This window comes from Electrona antarctica, assembly GCF_951216825.1.
Source record: "Electrona antarctica genome assembly, chromosome: 20".
Lineage (NCBI taxonomy): Eukaryota > Metazoa > Chordata > Actinopteri > Myctophiformes > Myctophidae > Electrona > Electrona antarctica.
The window spans coordinates 889,995-908,595 of NC_136801.1; the positions used below are offsets into that span (position 1 = coordinate 889,995).

An 18,601-nucleotide genomic window follows, 5' to 3' on the forward strand; every position below is an offset into this window, starting at 1 on the left:
CGCGGGAAGTGCGATCGATCGATTGATCGATCGAAGTGGGCACTAGATCTACCCGCGAGCAAGCCCATTCCGCTCGTTGGGATTAAAAGAACCCGGGTTACTAAAAGTAACCTTTAAGTTAATGTCATGTGGTCCTCTTAAGCCCTACAAGGGCGACAACAAGTATTTTCCTGGGTAATACATACATACATACATACATCCGTACATGGCAAAGACATGATTCGCTACACCATCTCGTTACTCAAAACTTGCATGTGGCATCGGGTGGGGGGGAAATGGGGGCCGTGATGTTGTTGGTGGTGGTGGGGGGTGGTGGTGGTGGTGGTGGGGGCTGGAATTTGGGTTTTTTTCCTCTGTTTTGGTGGTACAAAACCCCCCCAAAAATGTCTTGACTTGACTTGCTTTCTGCTGACCCCGTCAAAAGTTTCATTTTTTTTTGTTGTCGTTTCTTTTCTTTTTTTTTGTTCTTTTTTTTTCATTTCTTCCTTTTCCTTTTCGTTCCCAAAATCCTAACCGAGGAAGCAGACGGGGCCGACCTCGAAGCCGAACTTCTGGTTGGGGTCCCCAAAGTCAGTCAACATGACGTCGATGATCGGGACCTGGTCGATTTTGGGAGTGTTGATCTCCATCACCGTCTTCCCGTAGCCCTTCCTCGTCTGAAAAGGAGGAACGCAGAGAGAGAGAGAGAGAGAGAGAGAGAGAGAGAGAGAGAGAGAGAGAGAGAGAGAGAGAGAGAGAGAGAGAGAGAGAGAGAGAGAGAGAGAGAGAGAGAGAGAGAGAGAGAGAGAGAGAGAGAGAGAGAGAGAGAGAGAGAGAGAGGTAGAGAGGTAGAGAGGTAGAGAGGTAGAGAGAGAGGAGAGAGAGGAGAGAGAGAGAGAGAGAGGTAGAGAGGTAGAGAGGTAGAGAGGTAGAGCGAGAGAGAGAGAGAGGAGAGAGAGGTAGAGAGAGGTAGAGAGAGAGAGAGAGAGAGAGAGAGAGAGAGGAAAACGTTGAGAAACAGGGACGTGCACACATAGGCATCAAAGGGGGGCTTGAGCCCCTGACCTTTTACCCCGTCTGTAAAACAACTGCCCTTTTACCCCGTCTGTAAAACAACTGCCCTTTTACCCGTCTGTAAAACAACTGCCCTTTTATCCCGTCTGTAAAACAACTGCCCTTTTACCCGTCTGTAAAACAACTGCCCTTTTATCCCATCTGTAAAACAACTGCCCTTTTACCCGTCTGTAAAACAACTGCCCTTTTATCCCATCTGTAAAACAACTGCCCTTTTACCCCGTCTGTAAAACAACTGCCCTTTTACCCCGTCTGTAAAACAACTGCCCTTTTATCCCATCTGTAAAACAACTGCCCTTTTACCCCGTCTGTAAAACAACTGCCCTTTTACCCCGTCTGTAAAACAACTGCCCTTTTACCCCGTCTGTAAAACAACTGCCCTTTTACCCATCTGTAAAACAACTGCCCTTTTACCCTGTCTGTAAAACAACTGCCCTTTTACCCATCTGTAAAACAACTGCCCTTTTACCCATCTGTAAAACAACTGCCCTTTTACCCCGTCTGTAAAACAACTGCCCTTTTACCCCATCTGTAAAACAACTGCCCTTTTACCCATCTGTAAAACAACTGCCCTTTTACCCCGTCTGTAAAACAACTGCCCTTTTATCCCGTCTGTAAAACAACTGCCCTTTTACCCCGTCTGTAAAACAACTGCCCTTTTACCCATCTGTAAAACAACTGCCCTTTTACCCTGTCTGTAAAACAACTGCCCTTTTATCCCGTCTGTAAAACAACTGCCCTTTTATCCCATCTGTAAAACAACTTCCCTTTTATCCCATCTGTAAAACAACTGCCCTTTTATCCCATCTGTAAAACAACTGCCCTTTTACCCCGTCTGTAAAACAACTGCCCTTTTATACCCTGTCTGTAAAACAACTGCCCTTTTACCCGTCTGTAAAACAACTGCCCTTTTACCCGTCTGTAAAACAACTGCCCTTTTACCCATCTGTAAAACAACTGCCCTTTTACCCATCTGTAAAACAACTGCCCTTTTACCCGTCTGTAAAACAACTGCCCTTTTACCCATCTGTAAAACAACTGCCCTTTTACCCGTCTGTAAAACAACTGCCCTTTTACCCGTCTGTAAAACAACTGCCCTTTTACCCGTCTGTAAAACAACTGCCCTTTTACCCATCTGTAAAACAACTGCCCTTTTACCCATCTGTAAAACAACTGCCCTTTTACCCGTCTGTAAAACAACTGCCCTTTTACCCGTCTGTAAAACAACTGCCCTTTTACCCATCTGTAAAACAACTGCCCTTTTACCCATCTGTAAAACAACTGCCCTTTTAACCGTCTGTAAAACAACTGCCCTTTTATCCCATCTGTAAAACAACTGCCCTTTTACCCGTCTGTAAAACAACTGCCCTTTTACCCGTCTGTAAAACAACTGCCCTTTTACCCGTCTGTAAAACAACTGCCCTTTTACCCGTCTGTAAAACAACTGCCCTTTTACCCGTCTGTAAAACAACTGCCATTGTCAAAAGAATATGACTAAAAACCCAATGAGAATGTGGCGTGGCGTGGTCCTTACCGCGCAGCCGTCGGCGAGCGCCCTGATGTACGGGTTGTTGTCGAAGGACAGCTCCTCGTCGTTGGCGCCCAGGAAGCGCAGCGCGCGGTCGTGGCTGTCGGCGCTCTCGTCGTGCCACGCCACCGACTGGTGGCAGCTGTACGTGAAGTTCTGGCGCGCCGACGCCGTCAGTAGTCTCAGGAAGGTCATCTGGACCTCGTTTATCGAGTCACCCGAGGAGTCCACGTAGGACAGCTGTTAGGAGAGAGAGAGGGAGGAAGAGAAGGGGGAGATTAGAACCGGTGGTTCCCCAACATTGTCATTGTCAAGGACCCCCCAAATTGACCCTAATTGGCCCTGTGCTGACCCCCATACTTACCATGAGAGAAGATTGTTACGGCTCTGGCAGTGATTCTCAACACGTTTCATTTCAAGGACCCCCAGTTTGACATGCGTTAGGGCCGATTCATACTCCTATTTTACAGCTGTTTCGGCGCTGTAGTGCCGAAATGATTTCGGCTTGTCAGAAATTTTCAGTAGCACCGAAGAGCCGACTTTAGGACGGTACCCCCCCCACCCCCCCCACCCCCCCCCCCCCGAACCTCAAATGACGTCACATTGTAGGCTCTACAGAGCCGAACCCACTTTTATTCGGCTCTAAAATAGGAGTATGAATCGCGCCTTAGTCTACGGACCCCCATTTAATGGCATTCCTATCTCTGGGACCCCAATTTATATTGTAAAATCAATGTTAATTTAACTCTGAGAGTGGACACATGTCAGGGTCCATTTGTACACTCTCAGAGTTACAGACCCATAACGGTCCATTTAGGTTCCAAACTATCATTTAGCTGGGGAGCCCCCTGGAACTCCCTCAAGGACCACCTGGGGGTCCCCGGACCCCACTTTGGGAACCGCTGCTCTAGCCTTCACAACATAGACAGACAGCGCCCATCCGTCAGGAGAGGAACTTCTAAACATGGTGGTATGTGTGTGTATTCCAATATCCACCGTCTCCCCGTCATCTACTTCCAAACAGACAGGTTGCAGGTAGCTTACCGGCTGGCTTATGAGATACAGCAAGCAGGATGGCATTAAGCCATCGAGACCCGAGACCATGCAGATTCTACAAAATACCTTCTAAATCGTGACAGTTTTCTGTAATAAACATATGTTTCTATGTCAGTGTGGTTCTCAAAGTATTTCTTGTCAAGGACCCCAATAATTATATGTAATCTGAAAATATGTTACTCTTCGCAGATGCAAAGATATGAGTTAAAAACAAACATTCGCTGTGAACGAATAGATATTCAAAGATTTGCCCCACATTTTCATGACTTTTCGAAAACAGCAGATCTATAAACTTGTATACCTGCTGTTTTTCAACAGCTAAAGTTTAACATAGTGGTTAAAGTGGTTTAAAAGCTATTAAGGTGACACAGATGCGTCCTCAGGTCTTAATGGGCCTACTCATTTAGACCTGAGGATGATTCTACAAATGAAAACCCATGTTTCTATGTCAGTGGTGCTCAACAATTTCATGTCAAGGACCCCCAGAATTATCTGTATTTGGCTGCCGACCCCCATCTGAAAATATGTAGTTCCAGGGACCCCCCAGAAGCAAAGATATGAGTTAAAAATGTACGCTATATATATATTCATTCTTGCACCACATTTTCACGATTTTTCAAAAATAGCAGACCTACAAGCTCGTAGCGCGCCACCGAGTGAGCTTGTAGATCTGCTATTTTTCAATAGCTAAAGTATAACATAATGCTTGAAACACCAAAAGGGGTTCCCGCCCAGAATGGGTTAAGCTATGCAACCTAATGGATTGTGAGCGGCGCTGCTTGCTTGCGCACAGCGGTCGGTGATGTAAGACACGTCTCGGGTGGCGGATCCTTGTAATTATGAAGCAGGCGTTAGCTCGGCAACGCTAACCATTCCTGCTCCACATAGCAGGTGGTAGCTGCTGACAAGCTGTGAAGCTCCGTCATGATCCTAGATTAGTATTTCTATGCATTTGATGTATTACCGTGTGCTCTGTTCTTCCTTACTGTAAATCGCTCCGGATTAAGAGCGTCTGCTAAAATTGTTAAAAAACACGTTTGTTTACTCAACTGGAAGTTTACTGTCTTAGGACGTATACTTTTGGATTATGTTAGATTTTCGGATAAACAGATTCAACTTATTCATAGATAGAACTATTTGAATCCTACGTTGTATTTAGGAAATGATTGATATTTGTTGATTGAAGGAAATAGTGTTAATAGCAGATCTACTGGCCTCGTATTTTGACCATGTCATTCATTATTGGCGAAAATCTTAAAAAAAGGTCTTTCCACAATTTTCGAAACTTTCTAAAGTAGAGAAAACCGTGTTGTGAGTTTGTAGATCGGATGTTTTCACTATTGGTTCGCGTGCGTGACAAAGTGTACCGTGCTGGGGTGGCTTAACCCATTCTGGGCGGGAACCCCTTTTGGTGTTAGCATTATGTTATGCTTTAGCTATTGAAAAATAGCAGATCTACAAGCTCAAGCTCAAACTTGTAGGTCTGTTATTTTTGAAAAATCGTGATGTGCCTCAAATCTTTGAATATAGTGAACATTATAACTCAAATATTTACTTCTGGGGAGGTCCCTGGAACAACATATTTCCAGATGGGGCGGCGGAGCCATGTTACATATAGTTTTTGGGGTCCTTGACATGAAATATTGAGCACCACTGATACAGAAACATAACGTTTTTCAGAAAACTGTCAGGATTTTGAAGACATTTTCTTTTAATTTTGACGTCAGGCTTAAATGGGTTAAAAACAGAAGCGGACACTTACTATTTTACCACGCTTAAATTCACTGAACCACGACCCAGGAATCTCTTTAGGCCACGAGGATAATCTGACCTGTGGAGAACAACAAACAAGGCACGTTAAAACACAAATAAATAAATTAAAACACAAGCCTTTTCATGTCATAAAGAACAAAGCAAATAAAGGAAAGAGTTGTAAGAGAGAAGAAAAGAAGAATCAGACCCATCTGAACTGAGTGGTAGCCTACTGTACTGAGCTTGTAGATGTCCCTTCCTGACATTTTAGTCTTGTTTAATTTGTTGACGAAATTGTCAATATATTTAGTATCAGTTTTAGTCATCATAGCTTGGTTTTCATTCAGTTTTCGGCAGCGAAAAAAAGCTAGTCGCCGAACATTTTTCGCCATAGTTTTAAGTAGACAGAAAACCAACTGTGCTCGGGAACAGAGGGGGTCGATCTGGTAGAGATCAAGTGTTACTTACTCCGTTGGACCTTTTATCGGGGTAGATGCACGTTTCGCCACCGGCCGTGAAGTTACAGAAGACCTTGAAGGAATCTCCGGAGCAGCCCTGGTTGGGATCGATCCAGTACTCGCCTGGAGGAGGAGGAGGAGGAACGAATCAAACACACTCAATATCGATAGCTGATATCTGTTCTTCAGTGTGAATAAATATACGTCTCAAGATGCAGTAGGCTATGTGCTGAGCGACAAAGAGAAAAATCAACCAGGCGCTCGATGGAGGTGCACAACAAACATTTAAAAAAGTAGATTGGTGGGCCTGGAATACTGAAGAAAAGGTGGCGATCCGAGCACTCGTAAAGCTGTGAAAATGAGGAGAGGGTGGATATAAAATCAAGGTACTTTATGAGAAAAAGTTTGAACTCACAAAGGAGTCTTCATCAGGGTAAGTATGGAAGGCCATACCTGCCCCGATGAAGACTCCTTTGTGAGTCCAAACCCTCTCCTCATGTTTACACCTTCTTGAGTGCTCGTGTTTCTTCATCATAACCTTTATTTCAATTCGGAGTACAATTGAGGGACACGCCCTCATTTTCAATGTAGCCGAACACAGAACACAAATCAACAATATATAAAGTCAGTATTTAACAGCACTCACTTAAATATACGAATCAGAAAACCTAACATACCAAAACTAAATAACTATGGGCTTGTAGATCGTCTATTGTCAGCACGCAACTAATTGTAAAATTCCTTATACTGGATCTCTTGTCCACTATAGTCCCTTATACTGGATCTCTTGTCCACTATAGTCCCTTATACTGGATCTCTTGTCCACTATAGTCCCTTATACTGGATCTCTTGTCCACTATAGTCCCTTCCTAACATTTTAGTCTAGTTTGTATTTGTCAGTATAAGTCTGTAACCACACCGCTACCTCTCTATAAGTCTGTAACCACACCGCTACCTCTCTATAAGTCTGTAACCACACCGCTGCCTCTCTATAAGTCTGTAACCACACCGCTACCTCTCTATAAGTCTGTAACCACACCGCTACCTCTCTATAAGTCTGTAACCACACCGCTGCCTCTCTATAAGTCTGTAACCACACCGCTGCCTCTCTATAAGTCTGTAACCACACCGCTGCCTCTCTATAAGTCTGTAACCACACCGCTGCCTCTCTATAAGTCTGTAACCACACCGCTGCCTCTCTATAAGTCTGTAACCACACCGCTGCCTCTCTATAAGTCTGTAACCACACCGCTGCCTCTCTATAAGTCTGTAACCACACCGCTGCCTCTCTATAAGTCTGTAACCACACCGCTGCCTCTCTATAAGTCTGTAACCACACCGCTGCCTCTCTATAAGTCTGTAACCACACCGCTGCCTCTCTATAAGTCTGTAACCACACCGCTACCTCTCTATAAGTCTGTAACCACACCGCTACCTCTCTATAAGTCTGTAACCACACCGCTGCCTCTCTATAAGTCTGTAACCACACCGCTGCCTCTCTATAAGTCTGTAACCACACCGCTGCCTCTCTATAAGTCTGTAACCACACCGCTGCCTCTCTATAAGTCTGTAACCACACCGCTACCTCTCTATAAGTCTGTAACCACACCGCTGCCTCTCTATAAGTCTGTAACCACACCGCTGCCTCTCTATAAGTCTGTAACCACACCGCTACCTCTCTATAAGTCTGTAACCACACCGCTGCCTCTCTATAAGTCTGTAACCACACCGCTGCCTCTCTATAAGTCTGTAACCACACCGCTGCCTCTCTATAAGTCTGTAACCACACCGCTGTCTGTAACCACACCGCTACCTCTCTATAAGTCTGTAACCACACCGCTGCCTCTCTGTAACCACACCGCTGCCTCTCTGTAACCACACCGCTGCCTCTCTGTAACCACACCGCTGCCTCTCTATAAGTCTGTAACCACACCGCTACCTCTCTATAAGTCTGTAACCACACCGCTACCTCTCTATAAGTCTGTAACCACACCGCTGCCTCTCTATAAGTCTGTAACCACACCGCTACCTCTCTATAAGTCTGTAACCACACCGCTACCTCTCTATAAGTCTGTAACCACACCGCTACCTCTCTATAAGTCTGTAACCACACCGCTACCTCTCTATAAGTCTGTAACCACACCGCTACCTCTCTATAAGTCTGTAACCACACCGCTGCCTCTCTATAAGTCTGTAACCACACCGCTACCTCTCTATAAGTCTGTAACCACACCGCTACCTCTCTATAAGTCTGTAACCACACCGCTGCCTCTCTATAAGTCTGTAACCACACCGCTGCCTCTCTATAAGTCTGTAACCACACCGCTACCTCTCTATAAGTCTGTAACCACACCGCTACCTCTCTATAAGTCTGTAACCACACCGCTGTCTGTAACCACACCGCTGCCTCTCTCCGTGGTTTCCAACCTACCGTCGGGGAACTCGGGGTGGCAGAGCTGCAGGTCCTTGCAGGTACGCGCGGGGTTGCTCTGCGTGCCCATGGGGTACTTCATGCGCTCGATGTCCTGCTTGAGGTTGTTGAGCGAGCCGAACACGTCCTCCATGCCCTCGCCGTAGTCCAGGATGGTGCCCATCATGGCCGCGTCCGACTGCATGCCCGCCGAGCGCTTGCTCTTCTTGGGCGACTGGATGGGCAGCGGCTGGATGACCTCTCCTGGCGGGCCCTGGAAGGTTGGTCAAAACACCATTTAGACCCTGAGACCAGATTCTACAAAATGTCTTCTTTAAATCGTTTCTATATTAGTGGTGCTCACACTATTTCATGTCAAGGACCCCCAGAATTAAATGTATTTGGCCGCGGACCCCAATCTCAAAATATGTTGTTCCAGGGACCTCACCCAGAAGCAAAGACTTGAGTTAAACGTTTACAAAAGGATTTTTATACATTCCATACGAAAACCGGTGAAATGACCTTCTGTACAATGACTACTTCCACTTTTGGTCACTTATTTTTTGACGCCAATACTTTTGTACTGTTTGGACTTGTAACAGAGTACTTCTACAATAGGTTATCGATACCTTTACTTAAGTTAAACATGCGAGTACTTCTTCTACCGCCAGTGGTTTCATGAAGGATAAAGAGTATAATAAGTAATCCCAGAGTACTTACAGGAGGACCAGGGGCTCCGAGGACACCGGTGTCTCCTTTCTGACCAGCGGGACCCTACGAGGGACACAGGGTGGAGAACACCAGGGTCAACCGTATATCAAACACATTCATACTCTGGAACAGTACTGGATTGAACTTTTAGTTTTAAAATGAAACTATATCTGTACTTACCGATGAGCCCTTTGAACCCTTGGGACCTTGGGGACCCTGAACACAGACAGGACACAAAGAGACACAAGGTTAGCGGTTGTGTTACTGTGAAGTCGTTGGGTCACTAAACTCAGTGTTGTAGAGGCTACAGTGATGCAAACACACACTAAACTAACTCTGGGTCAGGGTTGTAGAGGCTACAGTGATGCAAACACACACTAAACTAACTCTGGGTCAGGGTTGTAGAGGCTACAGTGATGCAAACACACACTAAACTAACTCTGGGTCAGGGTTGTAGAGGCTACAGTGATGCAAACACACACTAAACTAACTCTGGGTCTGTGTTGTAGAGGCTACAGTGATGCAAACACACACTAAACTAACTCTGGGTCTGTGTTGTAGAGGCTACAGCGACGCAAACACACACTAAACTAACTCTGGGTCTGTGTTGTAGAGGCTACAGCGACGCAAACACACACTAAACTAACTCTGGGTCTGTGTTGTAGAGGCTACAGTGATGCAGACACACACTAAACTAACTCTGGGTCAGGGTTGTAGAGGCTACAGTGATGCAAACACACACTAAACTAACTCTGGGTCTGTGTTGTAGAGGCTACAGCGACGCAAACACACACTAAACTAACTCTGGGTCTGTGTTGTAGAGGCTACAGTGATGCAAACACACACTAAACTAACTCTGGGTCTGTGTTGTAGAGGCTACAGTGATGCAGACACACTAAACTAGAAACTCAAGACAAGCGGTATAAGTCTTACCGGTAGACCAGGGGGTCCTGGGGGTCCCAGAGGACCGGATGATCCACTGACGCCCTGTGAACGACAGAACCAGAACATCAGCCACGAAACCAGAACATCAGCCACAACACCAGAACATCAACCACAACACCAACATCAACCACACACTATGAGACAAAACCATAACATCAGCCACTGTTGTGTTGTTTTCCCAAATAAATAACGGCCTCGATGTGAAATAGATGGTTATTCATTCAGTGTTGATTTCGTCGACTAAAACTATGACAAACAATGTCCGTCGACTACCTTTTGTCATAAAAAACTAAATGAAAACTAAGCCATGATGACTAACTATAGCCTACTGAAAATTTCGTCAACAAATAAAAACTAGACTAAAACGTTAGGAAGGGACTAGTGGACGAGAGATCCACTAGGAAGGGACTAGTGGACGAGAGATCCACTAGGAAGGGACTAGTGGACGAGAGACCAATCTGTGAGTGCAACCTTTCGATGTCACCACTCCATTTATAGGGAGAGAATTGACCTCAAAATAGAGATGGCAAAACTGAGAGATTACTATTTTTTTGATTTATTCATACACACTCCGGCGCTCTGCCCAATAGGGGGGACATTATGATTTAATTAGCCTTAACCCATTTTGACCTGAGATCAGATTCTAAAAATGTCTTCTACATCCTGACAATTTTCTGAAAAAGCTACGTTCCTATGTCAGTCGTTTTAAAAAATAGCAGACCTACAAGCTCGTAGCGCGCCACTCGGTGGCGCGCTATGAGCTTGTAGGTCTGATATTTTTCAATAGCTAAAGCATAACAATGCTTTAACCTCAAAATAGATATGGTTAAACTGAGAGATTACTATCTTTTGTATTTATTCATACACACTCCGGCGCTCTGCCCAATAGGGGGGACATTATGATTTCATTAGCCTTAATCTGAGGACACTTGGCCTTCCATCACTATAAGCCCCCCAGGCTGTGAGCTACTAGCGCCAGACAGCATATTATTATACACTCAATCTGCAAATGTTTATTTAACACATTTAGGCCTGACATTGAAATACCACTGTTTTTCTGTATCATTGGTGCTCAATATTTCATGTCAAGAACCCCAGAAATTATATGTAATTGGGCCACCGACCCCCCCCCCCCCCCCATCTGAAAATATGTTGTTCCAGTGACCCACCAGAAGCAAAGATTTGAGTTAAAAACGTTCGCTGATAAGAACATATATTCAAATATTTGCGCCACATTTTCATGGCACTCGGTGCCGCGCTATGAGCATGTAGATCTGCCATTTTTCAACGGCTAAAGCATAACATGATGCTTAAAACACCAAAAGGGGTTCCCGCCCAGAATGGGTTAAAATGAATGAAGGTCCTCATATGAGACCCCCATCAGGAGAGTCTCGAGCACCCCCCCCCCCCCCATCCCCCCTCCCCCTAATAGAAGCAGTAATTCACATTATTTCTGCTTAGAAATATTAAGAGGGGGTGAAATGACTATAGCCGAGGAAACGGATGTTTTAATTTGATGCGTCCAGTTCAGAAGAGAGGCCGTTATCATCGTCTCCCAGAAAGCTGCTGGGGTTACTGTATGTATGATATCATCACTAAGAATATATATATATATTTTTTTACAACAGTGTTTTTCAACCAGTGGTCCTCAAGGGGGTGCCAGGTGGTCCCCATGCAGCTAAATGATGGTAACCAAATGGACCCTTATTAGATCTTTAACTGTTGAGAGCGTAAAATGAAACCAAATGGACCCATTTGGTTTCATTTTACGCTCTCAAGAGTTGAATTATTGGCTAAACATCTGCATTAAATAATTTTTAAATACAGTAACTGTTATTTTCATCAACGTTTGCCTGTTATCTCTCCTTATGGTACCAACATCAATACAGCATGGAATTGTGGACAAAATCGTATCAATCAATGACGTCAAAATATTCTTTCGTTTTGGGTCTGAGAGGCTGAATGTCATTTGATGTCCTTGATGTCGTCATAATGACTGATTTTACACTTGCTGAAAATAGCCGATCTGCGACGCGTTGTGAGCTTGTATGTAGATCGGCTATATTCAGCATGCAACAAAGTGTAAAATGACTTATACTGGATCTCTTGTCCACTAGTCCCTTCCTAACATTTTAGTCCAGTTTGTATTTGTCGACAAAATCGTCAGTATATTTAGTCTTAGTTTTAGTCTTAGTTTTAGTCACAGCTTAGTTTTCATTTAGTTTCCATTTAGTTTTCGTCAGTGAATAAAAGGTAGTCGACGGACATTTTCCGTCTTAGTTTTAGTCGAGGAAAACAACCCTGATGTATGATGTATTGTTTTGTTTTCTTGTTTTGTTTCGTTTTTGTTGTTTTTTGTTTTTTGTTTTTTTTGTTTTTTTTTGTCTTGTTCCTGTTAACTGTTTTTTTCCTGTATGTCTTTGTTTTTTTGTTTTATGTTGTGTTTGTTTGTATTTGTTTTGTTTTCTTGTTTTTTTCTTTTGCTTTGTTGTATTATTTTACATATGAAAGTCAATTATTTGTTAGAAGGGTAGGCACAATAAGCTTAGGCTTCAGCCTACACCTTTTTGGTCAAATATTTCTTTTTGCAAAAAAACACAAAGCAGGCACTGTATTGTTTTTAATGACCAAAATAAATAAACTCTACTGATCAGAAAGGACAGACGGGTATCGTGTCGACCGGAGTTTGTCTCGAGACAAACACACACGATTTGTTAAAAATAACAGCCTCACGAAACAGCCCCGCAGAGGGACCATCGATCATTCCATCCATCACTTACGCCATCGCCCTTGCCACCGGGGGTACCCTGGGGTCCGGGCAAGCCTCTGTCTCCCTTCTCTCCTTGCTCGCCGGGGGGTCCGATGAGACCGATTAAACCTGGGTGACCCTGTCAGGAGAAACGCACACACACGCACGCAGAGGCACAGCACACACGCACACGCACACGCACACGCACACACACACACACACACACACACACACAAAGAGGATGAGAACAATGGCATAGGATAGGAAATCTTCAACCGACACAAACATGAAATGACCTTCCTTCCTTCCTTCCTTCCTTCCTTCCTTCCTTCCTTCTCCCTCCACAGACAATCGTCTCGTTGCCATTACAAAAAACACGAGCATTATCTTTGAAATATCTCTGCTGTCAAAGTACAAAAGATTCACAACAACAAGGGCCTGTTGATTTGTAAGCGTTGCTGTTGTTGCTGTTGTAATATTTATTCCAGTCGAGCTGCCTCGCCACTGTGTGTGTGCGCGTGCGCGTGCGCGTGCGTGTGGTTTTGGTTTGAGGAGTACAAAATCTACATTTTAATAAAACTGAAGTTGTCTGTTGTCTCTCTAAGTTTTTCTTTGTCTGAAGAACTTGAGTGTACAAATTCCACCAACCAAGACCATAGCAAAACGTTGAACTGTCAATAGAACACAAACGCAAAAAAAACTTTTTGAAATCAACCAAAAGCTACCAGATTACACAGAGCCCATGCTCGATGTCCAGGGGTCAAGGGTCATCATCAATAGGTCCGTTTGGTCTTGTCCGTGCACACAATTTATAATGTTCTTATTTTGATCATAAGACCCAACTAGTGAATGTCAAGTCTCCAGGTTACCTTCTGAATATGTATGACACTGATTTACTACGACCCTCTGTATGGAACACTACGGGTCACCGCTAAACCCCTTATCCCTAAATTTCTTTGCCTTTTTTTTTACTATTTTGGAGAAAAAAAATTGAATAGTTCAACTAGCCAATCTACATTGACACGTTGTGAGCTTGTAGACTGGCCATTTTAACTATTCAAAAATGTTTTGCAAAATAGTAAAAAAAAAAAAAAAAAAGGCAAAGAAGTTTAGGGATAAGGGGTTTAGCGGTGACGAAAATGGAGCCCTACGAGTCCAACCAGTACTAGTGGTTCTCTAATGTCTAATGTAATTTGCAAAGACCCCCCCATAACTGTACAAATCGGGTCCATTTGGTTCCATTTGTACAGACCTGTTAGTCAAGCAAGACTAACTCTATACAAACTATACATATAAACTATACATACTATAGTATAGTATAGTATAGTATAGTATGCATAGTTCATATGTATAGTTTCACTATATAGTTAAGATATCCCACTGTTACGTTCTTAGCTTGCGCATGTTGAATGATAACTAACTACTTTTTATGTATGTGATGTATTGCCATGCTTTTTGTTCTTGCTTAATGTAAATCGCTCTGGATTAAGACTAAGAGTGTTTGGCTAAATGCCTAAATTGTAAATTGCAACTCGTTCGAACTTCGAATTTTAACAAAAACATGTTCCACCACAAGCCAACCCCGTCGATGTGTTAATCTGGACTGTGCTGATGGTCACAGAGTGTGTCCTTTGATTAGAGGTCAACGCGCTGACCTCTGTGGGGGGGGGGGGGGGGGGGGGGGTCGCGGTCAGGGGAATGTAATCAGTGTGTCGATGGGGTCGCGCTCACCTTTTCACCCTTGGAGCCGGGGTCTCCTTTCAGACCAGGGAGACCGGGAGGACCCTGGGGAACAAGGAAGGAGAGAGGAGACAACGTTAAAACTCCACTGTCGTCGAGGAGAAACGGGATTTGCGACCTTAACAAATTGGGAATATGAACCCTTTCGTCTGGGTGCGTTGAGGCATTTAACCTCTTTGCTTTCATGACATTTCTGAGACCCATTTCATGTTCATGGAAGATGCTTCCAAACCTGTACTCTATTCCTAGTTTGACCACTTCAAAATACTCTTTCATCTTAAAGTAACTAACGACCGGAAATAGCCGATCTGCAAGCTCACAACGCGTTGCGCGTCGCAGCGTTGTGTGCAGCGTTGTGAGCTTGTAGATCGTGTCGCTGGCTACGATTCGAATCCAAATAACTGAAATCAGTCGGTGCGACTGATTTCGAATCCATGTGATGATGATGATGATGATGATGATGATGATGATGAAGATGAAGATGAAGATGATGCACACTAACCATAGGTCCGGGCGGGCCGTCCTGTCCGGGCGCTCCAGGCAGTCCTTGTTCCCCCTACGGAAAAAAACACATGGAGTCACAGTGAGCATTACAGCCTCTAGTAACTCCTCTCGGGCCGAGAAGAATATGGATTTTTGTCCTTCCGTCCGTCCCGTCCGTCCCCCCCCGTACGCTCTGGGACGGCGTGATGATTAATAGCCCCCAAATACAGCGGGCTGAAAAAAGGCGTGTTGGTATAAAACAACTAAACAAGTGACTGTTGAAGGTAAACGGGAGTATCGATTATGCCATGACGTCGTCATGCTTCAGCGGTGGTGGTCAATGCGCGTGTGTGTGTGTGTGTGCGTGCGTGCGTGCGTGCGTGCGTGCGTGCGTGCGTGTGTGTGTGTGTGTGTGTGTGTGTGTGTGCCCGTGCACGTGGTGCGTGAGTGCCTATACAACAGCGTGTGCCTCTTGGAACTTACCACAGGGCCGGGTATTCCGCGTAGACCTTCCGGACCGGGCTTTCCTGCAGGCCCCTGGGGGCCCACGGGGCCGGTTTTACCTGGCGCTCCCTCTGAGCCGGACTCGCCCTGAAGACAATGGAGCAAATGTTAACGTTAGCAAAACAATAGAAAGAAAGAAAAAAGCCAAAGATGTATTCTTTGTCGTATGGTAACCTTTTCTACGCAGTGTTGATTTTGTCGTATAAAACTTTGACGAATGATGTCAGTATCGACTACCTTTGTTTCACCTCCTTTCCCCTCTGTAACCTTTAACCTTTAACCTTTCCCCTCTGTAACCTTTAAAAAACGATGAACCTTGGATGACTAAGACTATGACTAAAATAAATGGACAATTCAGTCAACAAATAAAAACGGCTCGGGGGGTTTCGTGCTCTGAAAATAGCCGATCTACAAGCTCACAACGCGTCGCAGTGTGACGCGTTGTAGGGACAACACGCTCATCTGCATTCCACAGAGTTAGGTCAAACTGCAACGTATTAATCGTGTTGTAATTATTTGTCTGTCTCGGACGAGTACGCCGGCTTTAGAGGAGAAGCTTGGCCGTTCGATTTGTGGTACGTTCGGCTCGCTCGATCCGTGGCGATCGATGCACGCACGTTTTGATTACACCCAGCTGAGGAAAAACAAACATTCATATTTCCACTCACTGTGAACACGGCGCTATGCTACTATTTACTTGAATGGAGTATTTCCAATTTTCACTTTTACTTCTACTCCACTACATCTCGGATCCAAAATATTGTATTTTTACCCCACTACATTTATTTGAAATGTTTTGTTTGTGAATTATTATTACAAGCATAAATTAACCACTTAACTTCAGCCCTATGTATACATTTCGGTCATTTTGAAAATAGCCGATCCACAACCTCACAATGCGTCAACGATGCGACGCATTGTGACCTTGTAGATCGACGCATTGTGACCTTGTAGTCCTTGTGACCTTGTGACCTTGCTATCTGACATCATGCCGTACCGACAGTTCTCTCCCAAGGCCATTTGGTTTCCGAGCCAGACGTTCCCCAGACGTCGCACCATGCGTCGTTCATTAATCCCACCGATAAGACGTAGCATTCTGATCATTACTCCTCTATCAATAAGACTTAGCATCATAAGCTACACGTATTGATCGTCACGCCTGCCGATAAAAGACTTGCAATGTGTCAACATAACAACGTGTCAACTTCCATCGTATCGGTGACTAACACTAACTGACGCATAATCAAAAGTTTTCATAATCTATGGCTCTTGTACACATTAAATATAAATGAAGGCCAAGGTACAGGAACATTTTGAGGACACGTTGAGGACAATGTTCAAAATAGGCTCCTGAAATGAATTGTTTTATATAAATATATTAAACAGTTATATCAGTTTGACCACTGAGTTGTCCACTCAAGGTCAAGTATAACCATTCAGTATAAATGCATTTTATTTTTCTTCATTTATTCTTCTATTATTGTTTTTTTTATTAACCGTACTGAAATATCCCTGAAGACAGTGCAATGTTCCAAATAAATCCTACGTGTGTGATTAAAAACCACGCACGCACGCACGCACGCACGCACGCACGCACGCACGCACGCACGCACACACGCACTCCGAAATTAAATTAAACGCCTTTCAGAGTCTTTCGAGGCCATTTCTCACTGGCAACCGGATGATGGAATAAATATCATTGCGTGGAGTTTTCATTAACGGTGTTTGTCTTAAAATGCTAATCCAGAAACATTGAAGGTGGGTGAGGTGAGGGGTATCGAAGGGTGACACATCGAGGGTGAGGTGAGGGGTATCGAAGGGTGACACATCGAGGGTGAGGTGAGGGGTATCGAAGGGTGACACATCGAGGGTGAGGTGAGGGGTATCGAAGGGTGACACATCGAGGGTGAGGTGAGGGGTATCGAAGGGTGACACATCGAGGGTGAGGTGAGGGGTATCGAAGGGTGACACATCGAGGGTGAGGTGAGGGGTATCGAAGGGTGACACATCGAGGGTGAGGTGAGGGGTATCGAAGGGTGACACATCGAGGGTGAGGTGAGGGGTATCGAAGGGTGACACATCGAGGGTGAGGTGAGGGGTATCGAAGGGTGACGCATCGAGGGTGAGGTGAGGGGTATCGAAGGGTGACACATTGAGGGTGAGGTGAGGGGTATCGAAGGGTGACACATCGAGGGTGAGGTGAGGGGTATCGAAGGGTGACACATCGAGGGTGAGGTGAGGGGTATCGAAGGGTGACACATCGAGGGTGAGGTGAGGGGTATCGAAGGGTGACACATCGAGGGTGAGGTGAGGGGTATCGAAGGGTGACACATCGAGGGTGAGGTGAGGGGTATCGAAGGGTGACACATCGAGGGTGAGGTGAGGGGTATCGAAGGGTGACGCATCGAGGGTGAGGTGAGGGGTATCGAAGGGTGACACATTGAGGGTGAGGTGAGGGGTATCGAAGGGTGACACATCGAGGGTGAGGTGAGGGGTATCGAAGGGTGACACACCGAGGGTGAGGTGAGGGGTATCGAAGGGTGACACATCGAGGGTGAGGTGAGGGGTATCGAAGGGTGAAACATACATTAACCACTTCAACCCTATACATTTCGGCCATTTCGGCCATTTTCAATAGATTTTGTACACATTTTGAACTTGTGAAATGGCACATTCTGCAACATGAGATTTACTTTTAGTACTTTAGTACATTTTGATGCCGATACTTTTGTACTTTTACTCAAGTACATTTTCAATTCCGTACTTTTACTTGTAACGAAGTAGTTCTAAATTGCCGTATTTTTACTTTTACTATAAGTAAAACAATCGAGTAGTTTTTCCACCAGTGTCGGTACGTGAGGGCTGAACTGATTCTGTGGGTTACCTTGGCGCCCTTCTCTCCTTGTCTGCCCTCTGCACCGCCTGCTCCCGGGGGTCCCTGGGGGGGGGGGGGGGGGGAAGCAAAAAGACAAACTTTTAGCATTTAATTCAGCAAAGACATGTAACCTTTAAGCTTTATCACACACTTTATAGCTTCAGCACACTAGCGTTTCAGCAAGATATGTACTGTAAGCTTCATCGTTTAGACCATCGTTTGGACCACTTCACCACTTTTCAACCTATCTTCATATAATAGGTCCTCGTTAATAATCATGATAAAAACGGCACGATTTGTTTCTACTCAGTCTGTGTCTCATAGGAGGGGGCTGCTG

The 18,601-nt window shown here is 44.8% G+C and overlaps 1 protein-coding gene across 1 annotated transcript in view; it reads right to left on the minus strand.

Moving 5' to 3' along the window:
* Positions 1 to 384: 384 nt before the first annotated feature.
* The window catches only part of col11a1a (collagen, type XI, alpha 1a), a gene marked incomplete at its 5' end in the record, with an annotated part of 155,517 nt that continues 137,300 nt past the window's right edge, over positions 385 to 18,601 (minus strand). The window contains 13 exons of the mRNA XM_079489267.1: positions 385 to 656; positions 2,588 to 2,821; positions 5,400 to 5,468; positions 5,858 to 5,970; positions 8,279 to 8,531; positions 8,978 to 9,031; positions 9,149 to 9,184; positions 9,902 to 9,955; positions 12,694 to 12,801; positions 14,394 to 14,447; positions 14,905 to 14,958; positions 15,369 to 15,476; positions 18,274 to 18,327. Coding sequence (XP_079345393.1) covers positions 510 to 656; positions 2,588 to 2,821; positions 5,400 to 5,468; positions 5,858 to 5,970; positions 8,279 to 8,531; positions 8,978 to 9,031; positions 9,149 to 9,184; positions 9,902 to 9,955; positions 12,694 to 12,801; positions 14,394 to 14,447; positions 14,905 to 14,958; positions 15,369 to 15,476; positions 18,274 to 18,327 — 1,338 coding nt within the window. The 3' untranslated portion in view covers positions 385 to 509. The remainder of the gene's footprint in view (positions 657 to 2,587; positions 2,822 to 5,399; positions 5,469 to 5,857; positions 5,971 to 8,278; positions 8,532 to 8,977; positions 9,032 to 9,148; positions 9,185 to 9,901; positions 9,956 to 12,693; positions 12,802 to 14,393; positions 14,448 to 14,904; positions 14,959 to 15,368; positions 15,477 to 18,273; positions 18,328 to 18,601) is intronic.